Source organism: Podarcis liolepis (assembly GCF_965112155.1).
Source record: "Podarcis liolepis genome assembly, chromosome: 1".
Lineage (NCBI taxonomy): Eukaryota > Metazoa > Chordata > Lepidosauria > Squamata > Lacertidae > Podarcis > Podarcis liolepis.
This window is the reverse complement of record NC_139554.1, coordinates 132,345,072-132,365,571: the sequence shown is the minus strand read 5'-3', so window position 1 is coordinate 132,365,571 and position 20,500 is coordinate 132,345,072. Positions and strand designations below refer to the sequence as shown.

The following is a 20,500-nucleotide window of genomic DNA, read 5'->3' as shown; positions in this document are numbered from 1 at the left end:
TGGGGGAGAGAATTCCAGAGACTGGCTTCTACCACCATGAAGGCCCTTCTTTCCTTTTACCAGTTCTAAGATCGGGTAATGTTGTTGGGATTCAGTAAGAGCCTTTGTCAGTTATCTCACTAGTTGGCGCATCTTTTTGTTGTTGTTTAGTCGTGTCCGACTGTTCGTGACCCCATGGACCAGAGCACGCCAGGCACTCTTGTCTTCCACTGCCTCCCGCAGTTTGGTCAAACTCATGCTGGTAGCTTTGAGAACACTGTCCAACCATCTCGTCCTCTGTCGTCCCCTTCTCCTTGTGCCCTCCATCTTTCCCAACATCAGGGTCTTTTCCAGGGAGTCTTCTCTTCTCATGAGGTGGCCCAAGTATTGGAGCCTCAGCTTCAGGATCTGTCCTTCCAGTGAGCACTCAGGGCTGATTTCCTTCAGAATGGAGAGGTTTGATCTTCTTGCAGTTCATGGGACTCTCAAGAGTCTCCTCCAGCACCATAATTCAAAAGCATCAATTCTTTGGCAATCAGCCTTCTTTATGGTCCAGCTCTCACTTCCATACATCACTACTGGGAATGGTGCAACGTACAGTTGTTGAAAATCTCAGCAGCCCTGCCTGATACTTGCTTAACCTGGCAAGTGGGAATGAAAGAGAAGATTTCCTATGCCCACAACTTATTTATTTATTTTGCACAAAAACACCACACTGCCATAACTGGCGCTAATTGGCTTCCACACTGACAGCCTCAGAAGAAGTCCTTTGACGCGAGCAAAGCGACTCTCTTTCCTCCCCCCCTCCCCCCCCAAAACTTGATAAATGTGGTTCAGACATTTTGGCTGGTAGCACTGCGCTGCGCATGCATTTTGCTAAAACTAATTTGTGTACAGAGCCGGAGCCATCATCTCCAAGGATATCAACTCAGCAACTTTTGCTGGAGCTAATATTCACTTGAAAGAATAGAACTGTTGAAAGAGAAGCAATTTACACAGCGGTGTCTTCAGGTGCCAAGTGTGAGAGTTCAGAGGTGGAATGTGGCGGTGCATCTGCAATATTTATTTTGGGGCTGCGTGGACTTTATGACCTTTGCTATTTATATAAGTAGCGCACGGTGACAGACATGCCCAAGGTAATTTTGCAGTTGCTGCCAAAGCGAACACTCTAACTGCTGAATACGCTCACAGTTGAAATGCATTATGTGAAGTTCTTTTAGCAAAAAGTCAGGAAAGGATTAATAATGATCATGGCCACTGGTCCCATCACCTCCTGGCAAATAGACAGCATCTTAAAAAGCAGAGACATCACCTTGCCAACAAAGGTCCGTATAGTTAAAGCTATGGTTTTCCCAGTAGTGATGTAGGAAATCAGCCCTGAGTGCTCACTGGAAGGACAGATCCTGAAGCTGAGGCTCCAATACTTTAGCCACCTCATGAGAAGAGAAGACTCCCTGGAAAAGACCCTGATGTTGGGAAAGATGGAGGGCACAAGGAGAAGGGGACGACAGAGGACGAGATGGTTGGACAGTGTTCTCGAAGCTACCAGCATGAGTTTGACCAAACTGCGGCAGGCAGTAGAAGACAGGCGGGCCTGGCGTGCTCTGGTCCATGGAGTCATGAAGAGTCGGACATGACTAGACAACAAGGCCATGTTATTCTGATCTGGGACCACTCTGTGACTCTCCAGCCTTTGCCTACAAGTGTATATAAGCTCCATATCCTTCCCCCGCCCCATTTTGAGTGCATCAAACTTGGGAGTTCTAATCCCTTCCTAATGCCTGGCTTTGAAAAGCTTCTTTCGGTCTGTTTGGGAAACCAGACCGCCTGTTTGAACGCTTATTTGTTTTGTACATTTCCTATTGCTGTTTGTGTTTTGAAAAGCACTCCGAGGACATGTTGCGGGAAAGGCACTCTACCAAAATCTAGCTGAAAGTAGCCTGCTGTATAACTTTGTACATGTCAGCAGGGGGGCACTTTCAGAAGATTGATGCTGAAGAGCACTTGACAGACTTTACCGGTTTCTGCAGCGAATACACCCGTATAGTATAAGCAGAACACTCCTCGCCTCCCAACCTCAAGCGAGATGGTGCTCGCTCCCCCTGCCTGTTCGAATTGAATTCTCAGGACAACTTAGTGTTGGAAGAAAACCCAGGAGGAAAGGATCTAATCCTGCCCTAAAATGAGGATTTTCAACACAGTTTCTTCGGGGGCGAAAGAAAAAGAATATTAGAGACATACAAACTGTATAAACTGAAAACAACATTTATTTTATTTTATTTTTTGCTAATGTGTGCAGTTTATTTTAGTTATATTCTGAGGTCACACTGATTTCCAAATCCTTAGTCACAGTCTCAGCTGTTACAGTGGTACCTCGGGTTAAGTACTTAATTCGTTCCAGAGGTCTGTACTTAACCTGAAACTGTTCTTAACCTGAAGCACCACTTTAGCTAATGGGGCCTCCTGCTGCTGCCGTGCCGCGGAGCACAATTTCTGTTCTCATCCTGAAGCAAAGTTATTAACCTAAAGCAATATTTCTGGGTTAACGGAGTCTGTAACCTGAAGCATATGTAACCCGAGGTATCACTGTAGTATCCTTTGCATGATGGGAAACCCAGCAGCTTGGTCCTGTGATCCAGCTCAGGTGATTACATCACAATCTCTGCATGTGCCCTTGCTGACTCTGCAAATTAAAAGAAATACCTCATTTGGGTGATTTTAGCTTAATAAGCCAACATATAAATATATTGCTCATTTACACAGCCTCAGCTTAACACTCCCCCCCCCCCAGCTACTGATTTCCCCCTGCAGTTGCTCCCAACCTGTTTTTGGTCCACAAATGAAATTTAGTTTGCTTGAAGTTAGTCTGTTGGTATAAGGTAAAAAGGTAAAAGCCCCCTGGATGGTTAAATCCAGTCAAAGGTGACTATTGGGTTGCGGTACTCATCTCGTTTCAGGCTGAGGGAACTGGCCTTTGTCTGCAGACAGCTTTCCAGGCCATGTGGCCAGAGTGACTAAACCGCTTCTGGTGCAATGGGACACAGTGATGGAAACCAGAGCGCACAGAAACGCCGTTTACCTTCCTGCCAGAGTGGTAACTATTTATCTACTTGCACTGGTGTGCTTTTGAACTGCTAGGTTGGCAGGAGCTGGAACCGAGCAACAGGAGCTCACCCCGTCGCGGGGATTCGAACCGCCGACCTTCCGATCAGCAAGCCCAAGAGGCTCTGTGGTTTAGACCACAGCGCCACACGCTCCCTGTTGGTTTCCTGTTGGTATACATATGTCTCAAGAGACAATGTGCCTCCAGAGGTGAAGTCAAATTGCTCCATTAGAAGCACCAGAGTGACCTCCCTGGGGCACAAGTCTGGGCAGTGTGTATGGAGGTCATGGACTGCCCAGACAACCAGATTCTTGGCTTCACTGATGTGGTTCAAAGGAAAGCAGAGCAATATGTTTGGCCCCAGCTTGCCTGCGGGAGTTGCCGGAAGGAGGCGTACAGGCTGCTCTCCACTCCAGATTGGTGTAGAGTTTACTGCTTAGCATTTTCTTCTCCTGAAGATATCCCTCAAGGAAGCGAGGTTTAGGATCCGAGTTTTCCATCTAGATGCGTTCCCTTCCCAGGTTGACAAGCCCATCTGCCCCTCATTTCCCTCTATAGCTCACGCAGAAACCTCCTTCTTGACCATAGGACCCATTTTTGGTCACATCTGCCAGAGCCTTGTCTTCACATGCAGCGGAAGACCCTAACTCCCCGATGGGTTGAGACCCATCAATTTCAATTTATTATTTATACCCCGTCCATCTGGCTGGGCTTCCCCAGACACTCTGGGTGGCATCAAACATTAAAATCTTCCCTAAACAGGGCTGCCTTCAGATGTCTTCTAAAAGCCTGGTAGTTGTTGTTCTCTTTGACATCTGGTGGGAGGGCGTTCCACAGGGAGGGCGCCACTACCGAGAAGGCCCTCTGCCTGGTTCCCTGTAACTTGGCTTCTCGCAGTGAGGGAACCGGCAGAAGGCCCTTGGATCTGGACCTCAGTGTCCGGGTAGAACGATGAGGGTGGAGACGCTCCATCATCTACCCTCACCTGGTTTAGCCAGCCAGTTGAAGCTGCCCCCGGGGTGTGGCCACTCTCGCATGTGCACAGCTTCTAGGAGCCACAGGTGAGAGCTGAGTGCAGGATGGGCAAACTATCCCAGAAGGAGCATGAGGTGTGTCCCCACCACCACCAGAGGTACTACCAGTGACAAATGCTGGTCAAGGAGTATTACAAAGGCTCCAACAATCAAGGTGGAATGGAGGAGCATTTAATATCAGGACAACGAACAGGAATATCAAGAGATTTCAGTTCAGATGAATCGCAAACCTGAGGCAAAGCATTTTGCACAACTTTAAAAAAATGCACTAGGAGGTGGACTAGAAGTACAGTGGTACCTCGGGTTACATACGCTTCAGGTTACAGACTCCGCTAACCCAGAAATAGTGCTTCAGGTTAAGAACTTTGCTTCAGGATGAGAACAGAAATCGGGCTCCGGTGGCGCGGCAGCAGCAGGAGGCCCCATTAGCTAAAGTGGTGCTTCTGGTCAAGAACAGTTTCAGGTTAAGAACGGAGCTCCGGAACGAATTAAGTACTTAACCTGAGGTACCACTGTAGTGACAGATCTTCAGATGCAGAATGAACCCCTTCTCCAAATGATTATCAGTTACAGATCATGCAGTATACTGCTCCATTTTCTTTTTAATAGGGAAAAACACTGCAATTTTAAAATTGGGGGCGGGGAGGCAGGGAGACAATGAAAGAAGTTCTGCGAAGGATAATGTTACTCTCACAGTTGGGGGACATTTGCAGGGAAACCCACCCTCGAAATCCGAGTCTGATCCTTTCGCAATCTGCTCTCTGGCTTTCTTTCTCTCCCTTCCCTGACCTTCCCTCTTGCTGCTTTCAACAACTTAATTTCCTTTTGCTGCCATAGCAACGCAGAAACAACCTCAGAGCGCAATCGGGATCATGGTGGCGTTTCACAAATCCTCGGACCAACCAGAACGGAAGGAACGGCCACAGGACAGGCAGTCGAAAAAGTCACACCCAGAAAAGTGAAAACGACAAGAAGGCTCAGCTTCAAGTGGGATTTTCTGTGGATGTTATCCATACCTGGATGCAGATCAAGTTTACGGAATAATGCATGCCATTAAAATGAGCCAAGCCTAAATAGTGAAGCCTAGCATTCTGCTTAGATGTGGATCTCCTAAAATGGATAGGAGCAAAGGAAAAAGCTGCTGAAGTCGTACACATGCGCACTCGTTCTAAAATGTCGCACCTGTCTATATTAAGTCGTGGCACTGGGCAGGTGGTCCGAAAAAAGGTGGAGAAGCTGGAGGTGTATTTCAATCCAGAGGTGAGTCCTTGTCCCCAGGCTGCAATGTAGACACTTAGCTACTAATGCTGAAGTCGGGCGCAGTTATTTTCTATCTGTCCTCCTCAACCAGTGTTAAAAGAGATGTTTTGCCTATGAATCCTCTCCCACATGTACACAATTTGTTGCAGCTAAGATAAAAAGGTAAAGGGACCCCTGATCATTAGGTCCAGTCGGGACCGACTCTGGGGTTGCGGCGCTCATCTCGCTTTACTGGCCGAGGGAGCCGGCGTACAGCTTCCGGGTCATGTGGCCAGCATGACTAAGCCGCTTCTGGCGAACCAGAGCAGCGCATGGAAACACCATTTATCTTCCCGCCGGAGCGGTACCTATTTATCTACTTGCATTTTGACATGCTTTCGAACTGCTAGGTTGGCAGGAGCAGGGACCGAGCAACGGGAGCTCACCCCATTGCGGGGATTCGAACTGCCGACCTTCTGATCAGCAAGTCCTAGGCTCTGTGGTTTAACCCCCAGCACCACCCGCGTCCATATATATGTATATATATATATAAATATATATACACGCAGATGCAAATGTAAAGTTAATTGTTGTTGTTGTTTAGTCGTTTAGTCGTGTCTGACTCTTCGTGACCCCATGGACCAGAGCACGCCAGGCATTCCTGTCTTCCACTGCCTCCCGCAGTTTGGTCAAACTCATGCTGGTAGCTTCGAGAGCACTATCCAACCATCTTGTCCTCTGTCGTCCCCTTCTCCTTGTGCCCTCCATCTTTCCCAACATCAGGGTCTTTTCCAGCGAGTCTTCTCTTCTCATGAGGTGGCCAAAGTATTGGAGCCTCAGCTTCAGGATCTGTCCTTCCAGTGAGCGTAAAGATAATTACTCGACTTCAAATAGAAATACAATACATCTCGCCGCTGTGGCCGCTTAGCTTGCTGTCTGGGTGCTAACTGTCGGTGGGCAACTTCAAGGCCCCTTTTTATCATTAAATTGGACTTGGACCAGGCAGCTCTTCAGAGAGAGACTGCCCTCTTTGTTAAGGTCGCAAGCCTACTTTAGTGGCAACTCATCACATGGTTCCGCCCCAAGACTTTCTCTACAGTCCATGTCTGTTGATGCTGGAGGATTACAGTAGTCCCCTGTCGAGGCCGAAATACAGTATAACCCGTGTTTCTGAGGCCTTGATCTCATGACCGCTTCATCATGTGGAAGCCACAGGAAAGGCCTCGCCTTTGCTGACTTCCAGCTGCTCCCAGAGGATGCTGAGACCATCACGTGAATCCACTTCCAATGATAAATTCAGTGTGTGTGTGTGTGTGTGTGTTTGACAGAGCAGCTTAATTGCTAGAAGTCAGAACCTTCCCAATTCCTTCATGTAGTTAATTGGTTGTAAGGCTAGCTGCCAGTCACATGTGGCATTCATGCGAGTACCTGAATAGATTTATGGTATGAATGTTTTCTTTTCAGACTCCTCAAATACATTGCACCTTATTCAGATAGTTTGCATGGTGAACCATCTCAGTCTAAAAATATTGAGAAACATAACAGAGATCAATTCTCTTTAACCATGCAGGGTTTTTCTATTATTATTATTATTATTATTATCAGGCAGCAGCTGCCGACATTGTGACACAGGGTCCTGTAATAAGATTATTGGAGAAACCTTTTTTCTAGGGGGGAAGCTGTAAGAATACAAAGACCGGGGAAACCATTTTGTGTTGTGGAATCATTTCGCAGAGCTGATGTGGAATACCTTTTCTTTTTGCACTCAAGTCTCTGTGAGCAAAATTTGATGGATTCGGTTGTGACAAATGTTGCAGGTCCTTTTTTCTGAAGTATGTTCTGGAGGCTTTTCTGATTTGCGTACCGTGTTTGTGCTTCACACGAGATCAACCATGCTGCCCTGTAAAGCCCCCATAACGTAATAAGGAGGGTTGTGAAAGTATTTTACAGTATTTTATGGTGTTTTGTAACGGGGGGGGGGGGGAAGGTTGCTGCTGTTCCCTCCTCATCTCACATACAGTCATACCTTGGATCCTGAACACCCTGGAACTCGGACGTTTTGGCTCCCGCAAACCCGGAAGTGATTGTTCCAGTTTGCGAACATTCTTTCGGAACCCGAACATCCGACAGGGCTTCCGCAGCTTCTGATTGGCTGCAATCAGTGTTATGTACTGAAGTTCTCACCCTGGGCCAGCAGGGGGATACTGTAGATAGTTTTCACTCAGGTCCACATATGCAAATAAGGGATTGAAAGTGACGTTCAGTGATTGGATAGTTACAGAAATTTGCTACAGTTACGTTGTACTGGAGCTCTATATAAGCAGGCTGGCTGAACCCTTCAGTTCAGTTCTGTTCTGGCCTGTGAATAAACAAGAGCTGTTTGAAGAATTGCTGTGTCGTCTGATATGTTCACCCACAACTTAACAGTGAATCAGAAGCCGCGATTTGGCTTTCGAACATTTTAGAAGTCAAACGGACTTCCGGAATGGATTCCGTTCGACTTCCAAGGTATGACTGTATTTAGAGAACACGCTTTATGCTTTGTAAAAGCGCTTAGAGGCCTGTTTTGCCATTAAGCGATATATAAATTAATAATGCGTGGTTGTTGGTTGTTTACATGTTAGGATTATTTGAACTGGCAGTGCCTTGACACCGATTTTCACGACTATCATGACCTGGAGGGAGACTGTGGGCTGTGTCTTCCTAAAACCTACAGCACGAGAACAGGCGCGTTACTTCTCTATTCAGAAGATCTAGCCAAACCATCAAGGAAGCTGAAAGGAATAAGGAAGACGCGGCGAAGACTTAGAAACAAAAGCCAGAAAATACACATAGAGCTTCACACCCTTCAAGATCTGGTGCGAGCCATCTTGGCATATGGACGCAAAAAGGTAAGAGAGCAAGCACAGCCCAATTGTATTCAAGAATTAGTAGGTTATTTCTAATTATACATTAAAAAAATGGGGGAGGGGAATGCACTCCTAATAGATCACATATGTGGGCATTTCAATATCGTCTATGTCCATATATCATATATATATATATTGTTGTTGTTTAGTCGTTTAGTCGTGTCTGACTCTTCGTGAGCCCATGGACCAGAGCACGCCAGGCACTCCTGTCTTCCACTGCCTCCCGCAGTTTGGTCAAACTCATGCTGGTAGCTTCGAGAACACTGTCCAACCAAGCTGATATTAGAAGTTTCTGGCCTATGGATAGATTAAACTAGCCATAATCAATGCTTTTTTTCTTTTTTAAAAAAGTTTAGGGGTACTCTCATTTTCCTACTCATATTGAAATACTGCCCCTCCATGAGGCCAAACATAGATTCACAAAATGTTTAAGGGTATGCGTACCCCTGAGTACCCCCAGAAAAAAAAACAACACTGACCATTATGGTCTACATCCAACAGAATTCCCTGTTTCACATAGCTGGGAAGGGAATCCTTTACTAAATACTGTCTGACCCAATAAGGACTCCATGCCTGAAGAACGAAGACAAAAGACACCCCTGGAATCACTGCCTGTGGTACGAGCCATATCAGTGTATCCAAGCACGACATCCATCAAAGATTAAAGGAGAGAAAGAGTACTGCTGTGACCAAACACATGGAATCGTGTGCCGACTGCCACGAACAATTAGAATCCAACAGGGATGTTCGCAGGCTTTTGCAAATCACGCTACTGTCGGAGATGGCAGGAAAGGAAGGTGGAGTTAGCACAGTGCCGGATTTACGTATAAGCTAAACAAGCTATAGCTTAAGGCCCCACTCTCTTGGGGGCCCCACAAAAACTTAAAGGAAAAAACAACTGGATGTACATTTCCAAAATATAAGATAAAAAACCAAATAAAATAAAACCTACATACAGCAACAGTGTTTTGTGTTGTGTAGGCTCCTATTTGTTACGTGCAAATGGCTTTAGCTACCTATTAGGTTCATAAATTGCCATATAGCATATATTCAACACAAAAAACAGCGACAATTTGTTGTTGACAAAGGACAGCTGGACATAGAAAGGGCCCCATTACCTTCAGTAGCTTAAAGTAAAGGTAAAGGGACCCCTGACCATTAGGTCCAGTCGTGACTGACTCTGGGGTTGCAGCACTCATCTTGCTTTACTGGCCATGGGAGCCGGCGTACAGCTTCCAGGTCAAGTGGCCAGCATGACTAAGCCACTTCTGGCGAACCAGAGCAGTGCACGGAAACACCGTTTACCTTCCCGCTGGAGTGGTACCTATTTACTTGCACTTTGACGTGCCTTTGAACTGCTAGGTTGGCAGGAGCAGGGACCAAGCAATGGGAGCTCACCCCGTCGCGGGGATTCGAACCACCAACCTTCTGATCGGCAAGTCCAAGGCTCTGTGGTTTAAGCCACAGCGTTGCACGTGTCCCTTCAGTAGCTTAGGGCCTCATCAAATCTAAATCCACCTTGAGTTAACCCATTGCTCCATCTGATCAGGCATATGGGCGTGTTTTTTTTATTGGGAGAGTAGCAGAGTCCTAAAAAGTCTTTTTGGAAAGTCCGCCCTTCCTTCAAACCACAATTCATCCTGCCCCCATTTAACTGTTTCTGGTATAATCTCCACTGCTTTGTGGGATATCTTTGGGAGAAGGAAAAGCTAAGGCGTAAACCCTACACAAATCCAGTGTGGAATTTCTTGGGTGGCGCCTTGTACGCCTCCTACTGGCAACTCCTGCAGCCAAGCTGGTGCCAAACATATTGCACTGCTTTCCTTTGGACCACATTGGTAAGGCCAGGAGCGGGGTCTTGTCATCTGGGCAGCCCAGGACCTCCATAAACGCTGCCCAGACTTGTGCCCCAGGGAGCACAAGTGAGGAGAACATTGTTGTGCTCAAGTCCTCCTCTTTGTGGAGTTCCCAATAGACATCTGGTTGGCCATTGGGTGGGTCTTTGGTCTGTTTCCTCATGTTCTTTTCTTCTGCTTTTAATCACCATTGCTGGGGGAAATCAATATACAGGCGTATCTCGGAAGTTGAACAGAATCCGTTCCGGAAGTCCGTTTGACTTCCAAAGTGCGGCTTCTGATTGGCTTTCCCCATCGGACATTCAGCTCATAGCTGCCAACTGTCCCTTATTTGGCGGGAAAGTCCCTTATCCCAGTGCTGTGTCCCCTGCTGTCCCTTATTGATGATGTCCCTTAAATTTCCCGGGTTTCAAAGGAAGCAGCTCCTCTCCCTCCCTCCCTGCCGGCCAGGGAGGAGGGAGGCTCCAACTGGTTTGCTTGGCTGCGTTGCTCACCCAATAAGGAGTCTAAGAACAACAGGGGGGTGGAGCTTGCATGCCTTGTGCCGATCGAATCGGCCGCGTTGCCTGGGGACTCGCCTTTGCTCAGCGCTTACCAGCGGAGAGGTGACGGTGGTTTTCCTTGCTGCATCCCCTTTGCCGGGTTGCTGCGCTGTGGGAACCACCGCTTGAGGCTTCATTTGGCTGCTGGCTGGGCTTTCTGCCTTTGGCTCGGAGGGGTTCAGAAGCTGAACATCCCTGTGCTCTGAAAATCCCTAATTTTGGCTGCTGATCCCTTATTTCTGAGGCTGCTGGTCCCTTATTTTCAAATCTGTAAGTTGACAGCTATGGTTCAGCTTCCGAAAGAACGTTCAAAAACCGGAACACTCACTTCCGGTTTTTGATCGTTCGGGAGCCGAAAAGTTCGACTCCCAAGGTGTTCCGGATCCAAGGTATGACTATCTAGTGAAACTAGAAATGTCTACCCAAATCCCCTTGAGCGGAAGTGTGTAAATTGGAACCTGGGAACAGGGTGAATATATGGAGTAACTAGCTGCAGTACCAAAGAAAACGGACAAGTCTCAGCATGCCGGCGATTACTCAAAGCACTTCAATAGTTTTCATAACAAGGCACCAGCACATGCTAATATAATGCAACACAATGGCATTCGACTCAGTTAGAAACCAAGACCAATTTAAGCTTTATCAATTCCCCTAAATTTCAAGTTTTGCTTTGGCTGGAAAGTGGGAGGACAGCTACAAAACGGTAAAGAGGACAAACAAAAGTTCTTTGCCATTAATGAGGCATATGAATTGCTGTTTTCAGATAACACCGTTCACCTTTCCAGCTGCGTTTTAAAGCTATTTATTTCTCCTCCTCTCCCGTTTGTATTCCACCATATCCTTACCTTCAGAAGGCTGACATATTTCAGAAGACTGAAGTGTTTTTAATCAAACGGAGCAGAAATACAAAAATAGAGCAAGTTTAAAACCAGCGGCTGTTCTCTCAAACAACATGCGCTGCTTTGAGCTCCTTGAGACATAGAATGTGGCAAATAAATCAATAAAATAAATGTTTGCTCCAGCAGTTGCTTTTTAATGCAATTATTTTCAAACTTTTAAGATATTTAACTGTGTCACGTTGCAAGCAGATGTTTATGCAGCAAGAGAAGGCAGCCATTTCTTCTTCTTTAGGAATTTTCCTTGTTCATTCTCATTTTAAAATTTATTTCGTACATAAATATACCACTTGATGACTAACACACAATATGCAGCGCTCACCCCCATTAATGTGAACACTTCACACCCAGTTTCTGCCTCATAATTACTCCTGGTTCCCCTATTATACAACATAAATCATGCCATGTGACCCCCGAGCTAAGGATATAAGTAACTGTACAACCTTTAGAAGACATCTGAAGGCAGCCCTGTATAGTTTTGTTATGTTTTATATGTGTTGGAAGCTGCCCAGAGTGGCTGGGACGACCCAGTATAAATAGAAATTATTATTAGTATTAGTATTATTGAATAGTATGTCCCTATTGTTAAGTTGTGGGTGAACATATCAGACGACACAGCGATTCTTCCAAAGCAGCTCTTTATTTGTAAGCTGGAACAGAACTGAGCTGAGGAGCTCAGTCAGCCTGCTTATAGAGCTCCAGAACAATCACAACTGTTGCAACTTTCTAAAACTATCCAATCACTGAACGTCACTTTCGATCCTTCATTTGCATACAAACTATCCAATCACTGAACGTCACTTTCGATCCTTCATTTGCATAACTATCTACAGTATCCCCCTGCTGGCCCAGGGTGAAAACTTCAGTACATAACACCTATTTTAATCAACTATCCCTCATCCCATTCTTTTCTTACACCTCTCACACATCTGCCAATACACACAAATGCCCCTTCAGTTCCTCCTTCCGCTTCGCTGAAGGGGCACTGCGCCGTTCTCCCTCTCTGCGCAGCGCCCCTTCAGCAAAGCACCTCTCCTGGTTTCTGCCTTAGCCGCGGCAGCCTCTTCCGGGCAGGGAGAGCCTTCATCCTGCTGCCCTGAAGAGGCTTCACGCGGCTATCCCAGAAGCCAGAACAGCCACATGGTATCCTAGAAGCCAGATCCCTCTTACTGTTCTGGCTTCTGGGATTCAGAATTTTTTTTCTTCTTGTTTTCCTCCTCCAAAAACTAGGTGCGCCTTATGGTCTGGTGCGTCTTATAGAGCGAAAAATACAGTAATCGATGGGAGAGAACAACACACTAGTGTGGGTGGGAAACATTGATGTGCAGTTCAGTCGAAAGCGCTCCTGTGCACAAGGAAAAATAGGGTCTGTGTGACCCACATGCACTTTTACAGCCTTACTGTTTTCAATCTTAGTTTGAAACTCAGCCTGGAATGTCAATTTTTTTTTTTTTATTAAAAAAATGAAGCAAAATGATTCACGCAATTCTTTGATCCAGCATCTGGTTTAAGTTAAAATTCAGTTTTATTTAATATAAACTTGTTTACTGCCCAAAATTGTAAATGTTAGTCATCAACTTCCAAACAGAAAATAAGAAGTCTTAGAAGTCCATTGTAAAAATTTGTTGTCTCATCTTTACTCATGAGTGAGTCGGAGCGAAGATAGATGTAACATATTTTATTTTATTTTATTTTCAAAAAAAAAATCCTGGTTTTCCAAATTTATAACGAAAAACAAATAACAATACAAATATAAAACATACACAATATAAAACATACATAATAAGAAAAACAGAAAAGGAAAACACAATACTAAAAAGAAAAAACATAAAAACAGTTATTACTTTCAGTGACTGATTTAACTTTCATTGTTAACTTACTTCCTCGAAGCCCCCATCTGGATTTCATTGTATCTCCTTGTGGCAGTTCTCCAAAATCTTAATTCTAATAAAATTAAATCCATTCAATTACTATCTTCTTCTCTTTTATTAATTCTAATCCCTATTGTTTTACAACCCGTTGTTATTGTAATCCTCCGCCTATTTGTTACTTCCAAGTAACTTCCATTATCTTATATTACAATATTTAGCCAAATATTCTTTAAATTTCTTCCAATCTTCTTTAGTCTCCTCTTCCTTCTGATTGTGGATTCTTCCAGTCAGGTCAGCCAGCTCCAAAAAGTCCAACATCTTCATCTGCCATTCTTCTATTGTTGGTATTTCTTGGGATTTCCAGTTTTTTGCTATTAGCAGTCTTGCCACTGTAGTGGCATACAAAAACAATCTAACATCCCATAGATGTAACATTTTAAAAGTATTCATAGAAGTCCTTCATCACAGTGGAATGGTTCTCAAACCTTAGCTTCCCAGCTTCTGTCCCAGCTTCTGCCAACCTAGCAATTTGAAAGCATACCAGCACGAGTAGATAAATAGGTACCACTGTGGCTGGAAAGTAAACGGCGTTTCCGTGCACTTTTGCTTCCATCATGGTGTTCCATTGTGCCAGAAGCGGTTTAGTCCTGCTGGCCACATGACCCAGAAAGCTGTCTGTGGACAAACGCCGGCTCCCTTGGCCTGAAAAGTGAGATGAGCGCCGCACCCCATAGTCACCTTTGACTGGACTTAACCGTCCAGAGGTCCTTTTACCTTTTTTACCTTTACCTACTTTTTAAAAAAACGTAAAGTAGCATATAAATGTTCATATGCATGTATGTTCAATTCATTCATTGTCCTATTTTTTAAAAAATGCAAGCACTTTAATAATATTTGGAAAACTTCTAATGGGCTTTGGGAACATAGCTGTCAACCGTCCCTTATTTGGCGGGAAACTCCCTTATCCCAGCGCCGTGTCCCGCTGCTGTCCCTTATTGATGATGTCCCTTAAATTTCCCGGGTTTCAAAGGAAGCAGCTCCTCTCCCTCCCTCCCTGCCAGCCAGGGAGGAGGAAGGCTCCAACTGGGTTTCTTGGCTGCGTTGCTCACCCAATAAGGAGTCTAAGAATGACTGGGGGGTGGAGCTTGTATGCCTTGTGCTAATCAAATTGGCCGCGTTGCCTGGGGACTCGCCTTTGCTCAGTGCTTCCCAGCAGAGAGGTGACGGTGGTTTTCCTTGCTGCATCCCCTTTGCCGGGTTGCTGTGCTGTGGGAACCACCACTTGAGGCTTCGTTTGGCTGCTGGCTGGGCTTTCTGCCTTTAGCTCGGAGGGGCTCAGAAGTTGAACATACCTGTGCTGGGAAAATCCCTTATTTTGGCTGCTGATCCCTTATTTTCAAGGCTGCTGGCCCCTTATTTTCAAATCTGTAAGTTGACAGCTATGTTTGACAGACAAGTGTGTTGCTGATTTTAGTGTGCCAGCCAATAGGCACCCTGCAAAGGTGGCTGTTTCCCATTTATTTCATATATATATACACACACCGCCCTATACCCGGAGGTCTCAGTACACTGAAAACATTCAGAACTGGGGGTGGGGGGTGGACAGAAAATATATATACTACGTTTGCACTGAATAATGTAAGATTGCTTTCTAAATACGCCATGATTCTTTACCGTCATCGTGCAAAAGAATCTGGGGATTTTTCTAAATAATTTGGGGGTCTCGCTTATCTGACTGCATTGCTTCCCTCTCCAGCTCTCCTAGCTAGAGATTCCTTCAAAGATATTGGGGGGGGGGTAATTTATTAACAGCAGTCAATTGCCAATGTTACTCAGCTGCAATTTTTAAGCTTTTTAACATCTTGTTATCTATATTATGGTTATGCAAGGATAAGAACAGAGTCACTTGGCAGCCATACCTTCACTTCCTAACTGAACCAGACATCCGGACTGACAGACAGATGAGACCAGGTTATTCACCCAAGAGGTACCTCCTCAAACTCTCTCAGACCTGGCACCCGAACATTTTACGAAAGCTTCAGTGTGCAGGTCAGTATGACTCGAAAACAAGCCAAGAATCTAAGAGAGGCATTCTTGTATGCAACTGCAGTGGCTCGTATACTTGTGGCCAAGGGATGGAAAGATCATGAGGCTCCCAAAATAACAGATTGGCAAATCAAATTGCAGGAATTGGTGGAGACGGCTCAATTGACTAGCTAACCCAGAGGAAACTCAAAGCAAAAATTTGCGGGAAAATGGGATGGTTATAGAAGGTATGTTCAAAAATACAATAATAGTTTTGACTCTGTGCTAGCATGCGAGTGATAAAGGAACTAAAAGGAGGTGGACAACAATTAAGGATTTATTATGTTTTCAGAATGTATTGGAAAATTTATATAGAAAGGTTTATTGTTGTGTGTACATTCGATTGTAAGATAAAATATATGCAAAGGGACTTGACAGGAAGTCAAAGTTGAAGAAAAGATTTTGTAAGATAAAAGGGGACAAATATTTACTTTCATTATTATCATTTTGCGTGTGGGTGTCTGCACATATGTGTGTTGTTGTATGGAATGTTTGGGAGGAAATAAGACGGTAAATAACAAATAACAAACTAAAGATTGATGTACGTAATTTTTATTTCTTAATTATATTTAGTGGTAGTATGGCTGTATTGTTTTTTGTAACATAAAATCATTCAACAAAAATTATTCAGAAAAAAGAAAAAGAAACAAGCCATGAATAATGCAGAGAACATTTGGGACCACACGGAAACAAAATCGTGAAAAATTACTTGAGAAGTTGTTGGGAAGTTTTTATAAGGATGCAGGAGCAGAGGAAGGGGAGGAGGCGGGGGCAGGTCGCCCCGGGTGTCACCACTGGGGAGGATGACAAAATGGCGGAGGGCACTCACTGTGGGGCCTGCAGCGTGCCCAAGCCACACATCTCTCCTGGGAGTGACGTGGTGGCTTGGGCACCCGCCACCTCCATGCTGCCCCAAACGGTCCGCCTACCACCTCCACCTCAGTTGTAGGGCGGCTGAGTGGGAGGAGGCAGGCAGAGTCCTCAAAGGCCCCGGGGAGCGGCTTGCCCCGTCTGGCACCGCCCTGTGGGCAGCTGGCCCTGCCCCTGGGCACAGGGCACACATGCCGCCCCAGGTGCCTGATCGACTTGCTCCGCCGCTGTAAGGAAGGAAACAGGGGGGGAAGCAATTGTAGGAAACATGTTTTCCTACTAAATAATGATCTTCAAGAAGACAAATAAAAACAAGACGACAACAAGAATCCGCCGACAGCATACAAATCAAACTGACTAATCTTTTTGTTGTTGTTTTTTTATTCAAAATTAAAACAAAACATATTATCCAACGGAAAATAAGTAGTATTGGCAAAAAGATTATTAAGAATATGCAAATATGGATTGACAATGGTTGAAAATATATAGTTATAATAGGTTAAGATATTGAGGAAAGACAAATGATAGAGGGTAAGGATTTGCTGAAAGGATTTTTAAATGGGAATACAAAGGGGAGGTGTGAGGAGGTCAAAGAAATAAGGAAACGAGTGTAAAGATTATTGAAAGATGGATTTTATTTTAAATCTTCTTTCTTCTTTTTTATTTTATTTAGCCAGTATCTCCCCCCCCCTTTTTATATATCCTTTCTATGTGTTTTCTTTTTTTCTTTTTCCTTTTTTTCTAGGTTGTTAAGTTTTGTTTTAAATTTCTCTTATATTGTAAACTTATGATTTTTGTAAACTCTATTGTGTAAACCTATGTTTTGTGTAAAACCTTAATAAATATTTTATTAAAAAAACAAAACAAAACATATTATCCAAAAACATATCATCCTTATTCCCCCCCCCCATTTGTCCTCCCTCCCCTCCCCTCCCACCCCCACCCCCCGGCTTCCCTCAGTTCCAGTCTTTGGTTTCTCTGAGAATGCTGTTTTCTGCATGTTACAGAGTTGTATAGATCCTTAAACTATTTAGCTGATTATTATCAATAAAAAGTTTGTGAATGTTTCTTCAAAGCCAGCCAAGGAGTCCAGTTCGCTTTGTTGCATCTTCAGATACTTTGTAAAGGGTTCCCATTCATCCTTAAAGTCACAGCTATCCTTGTCCCGTAGCTTATATGTCAGTTTTGCCAGTTCTGCATAGTCCATCAATTTTTCTTGCCATGATTCTTTAGTTGGGGTTTCTTCAGTCTTCCATCCTTGTGCTATTAAAACTCTTGCGGCCGTTGTCGCATACATGAAGATGTTTTTCGGCTTTTTTGGCAGATCTTCCCCCACAATCCCTAACAAAAATGCTTCAGGTTTTTTAACAAATGTTAAATGGAACATTTTCTTCAATTCGTTGTATATCATTTTCCAATTTTTTAAAATTACATTACAATCCCACCACATATGATAAAATGTTCCCTCCTTTTCCTTACACTTCCAACATATATTTGAACTAGTTTTGTACATTTTCCCTAACTGCACTGGTGTTGTGTACCATCTGTACATCATCTTCATGTAATTCTCCTTCAATAGGGAACAATCTGTAAATTTTAAGTCAGTTTTCCATAATTTAACCCAATCTTCCATCATAATGTTGTGACCTACATCTTGTGCCCATTTAATCATAACTGATTTTACCTCTTCATCTTTCGTCTCCCATTCTAATAGTATGTTGTATGCGGCCTTCAGTAGTTTCACTTTCCCTTCAATCACTTCCATTTGAAACCTAGATCTAGTATAACTAAATCATTTCTTACTGTCTTCTTTATGTGTTTCATATAGTTGTTGATAATGCAACCAACTCTGAAAGTGGTCTTTGAGCTCACCATAATCTCTTAATTTGCATTTTCCATCATGTTCCTTTAATAAATCAGCATATGTGAGCCATTTTCCTTTCTTTCCAAGTGGTTTGAGCAGCAATGCTTCATGTGGTGAGAGCCACCACGGGGTCTTTTGTTCCAATAAGTCTTTGTATCTCTCCCATACTCTCATTAATGATTTTATATGATTGTAAAAACTTCTATGAATCTTCCCTTTCCCGTACCATAAGTATGCATGCCAGCCAAATCTGTTATCATGTCCTTCTAGTTCTAATGCCTCTTGCTTGTCTAATCTCGTCCAGTCCCTGATCCATACCAAACAAGCAGACTCGTAATACAATTTAAGGTCTGGGAGGGCAAACCCGCCTCTATCTTTTACATCTGTAAGTATTTTATGTTTTATCCTGTCTAAGACCGTGGCAAATGGATCAATGAGTTGCCTCAGAATAAGGAATCTACCTTTGTTCCCGTCTTTTCCCAAGTGATATATGAATGCTATATATACATTTTGCAGGCTATATCAGGGACCCCCTGTTGCTAGAGGAAGACACACCAGATCACAGAAAGAATCAGGATCTGTCAGCTGTTCCGCCGAAATATAATCTTCTGCATATTTTCTGTTCGCCGTACCAATACTTACAGGCTGAATTCAAAGAACAACAGGCTAAGCCAGGTACAGTAGCAAATGAATGAATATCTATATCGATCTATCTATCATCTATCTATCTATCTATCTATCATCTATCTATCTATCATCATCATCTCACAACTAGTATTTTCTTATTCCCCTCTCCTTATATCAATTACAGCAGGCACCCCAAATTCAGTTCTCCAGATGTTTCAGGACTACAACTCCCATCATCCTAGCTAACAGGACCAGTGGTCAGGAATGATGGGAATTGTAGTCCCGAAACATCTGGGGGGCTGAGTTTGGGGATGCCTGAGTTACAGTAGAGGAAAGAAAGAAAATTAAATTAATGTGGGATGCAGATATTTATGGCTTGATTGTAATGTCTGCACAGTGAATTTATATTTATATTTATATTTATATTTATATTTATATTTATATTTATATTTATATTTATATTTATATTTATATTTATATTTATATTTATATTTATATTTATATTTATATTTATATTTATATTTATATTTATATTTATATTTATATTATGTGCCACCATAGAAGAAAAGAGGGAGGAGTGACCATTGTCATAAATCATGAAACAAAGATGGCTGTGATCTTACGTAGACTGGACTTGGGAGCAAACCCTGTTGAACCCAATGTGGCTTTTTTCTGAGCGGACGTCTGTGAGGTTGTGCTGCCCATGCCTTCTTCTGGCCCCCTCACACTGAATTTTGTAGCTCTGAGAGAGACAGATGGTCTCTGTGGCCATTTTAGGCGGCAGCATTCGGTTGTTGCGGAGGGCAGCCAGGTGTTTGCAGGTGATGGGCAGACCAGGAGACGGTCTGCTGCGCGGATTCTCCCGTTCCACAGTTTTTGCACCTCTCGCTCCTCTTCATTTCAGCAAGGCTGGCTCAGGAAAACTTCCCAGTAGATTTTACCTAGTATTCCGCTGCTAACCGAGGGAAACCATTAAGATTTTCTGCCTCAGGGATCATGAGGTCCTGTTTTCACATTTTTAAAATTCTCTCCGGGAACACTCTCTCATCATGCTGAGTGTGTGTATGTGTGAATGTTATTAATGCAGAGGAGAAAGTGGAAAATTAAAACCAAATGCACATTTCTACTGCCCTGGGGCAAATTATCTGGATGGAATCTTAGGGCTCACCCATGCAGTGGACCCTCTGGTTATGAATTTAATTTGTTTCGGGGTCCGTGCGCATCGTGAAAAATCAGTAACCAGAGGTGCCGCTTCTGCGCATGCGTGCGGCGCGATAGAGTGCTTCTGCACATGCACAAGCGGCGAAACCCAGAATACACTTCTGGGGTTGCTGCTTTTGCAACCCGAAGATTATGTATCCAGAGTGGTACATAAGTCCACTGTACTTCCACTTGTCCTGTGTCTGTAAAACACAGGTCCAAACAGTTTTCCGTTTGCCCCACCGTTTTCCCACTCTTTAGTCCTAAATTGGAGCAAATGTCAATCTGAGGAGCACCTGGCAGATGTTTGTTCTGATTCAGTGGTAAAGAGTGTACAAGCCCCCCCAAAAAAACAAAACAAAAATGTAAACATAACTGAACTATACTCAAAGTCGAGAGTGGATTTCATGCTCTTTATTCAGCTC

At 44.0% G+C, this 20,500-nt stretch overlaps 1 protein-coding gene and 1 long non-coding RNA gene across 3 annotated transcripts in view; one reads left to right on the top strand and one right to left on the bottom strand.

Moving 5' to 3' along the window:
- The window catches only part of LOC310693619, a 159,279-nt gene extending 156,045 nt beyond the window's left edge, over nt 1–3,234 (bottom strand). Inside the window, exon 1 of the long non-coding RNA XR_014519276.1 lies at nt 3,181–3,234. This is a non-coding gene — a long non-coding RNA (uncharacterized lncRNA). The remainder of the gene's footprint in view (nt 1–3,180) is intronic.
- A 1,730-nt stretch (nt 3,235–4,964) lies between these two features.
- The window catches only part of KIAA2012, a 78,356-nt gene continuing 62,820 nt past the window's right edge, over nt 4,965–20,500 (top strand). For both annotated transcript variants that reach the window (XM_083472414.1, XM_083472413.1), the window contains exons 1-4: nt 4,965–5,376; nt 7,980–8,246; nt 15,319–15,478; nt 18,765–18,923. In XM_083472414.1, the coding sequence (XP_083328540.1) occupies nt 5,272–5,376; nt 7,980–8,246; nt 15,319–15,478; nt 18,765–18,923 (691 nt within the window). In that variant the 5' untranslated portion in view covers nt 4,965–5,271. The remainder of the gene's footprint in view (nt 5,377–7,979; nt 8,247–15,318; nt 15,479–18,764; nt 18,924–20,500) is intronic.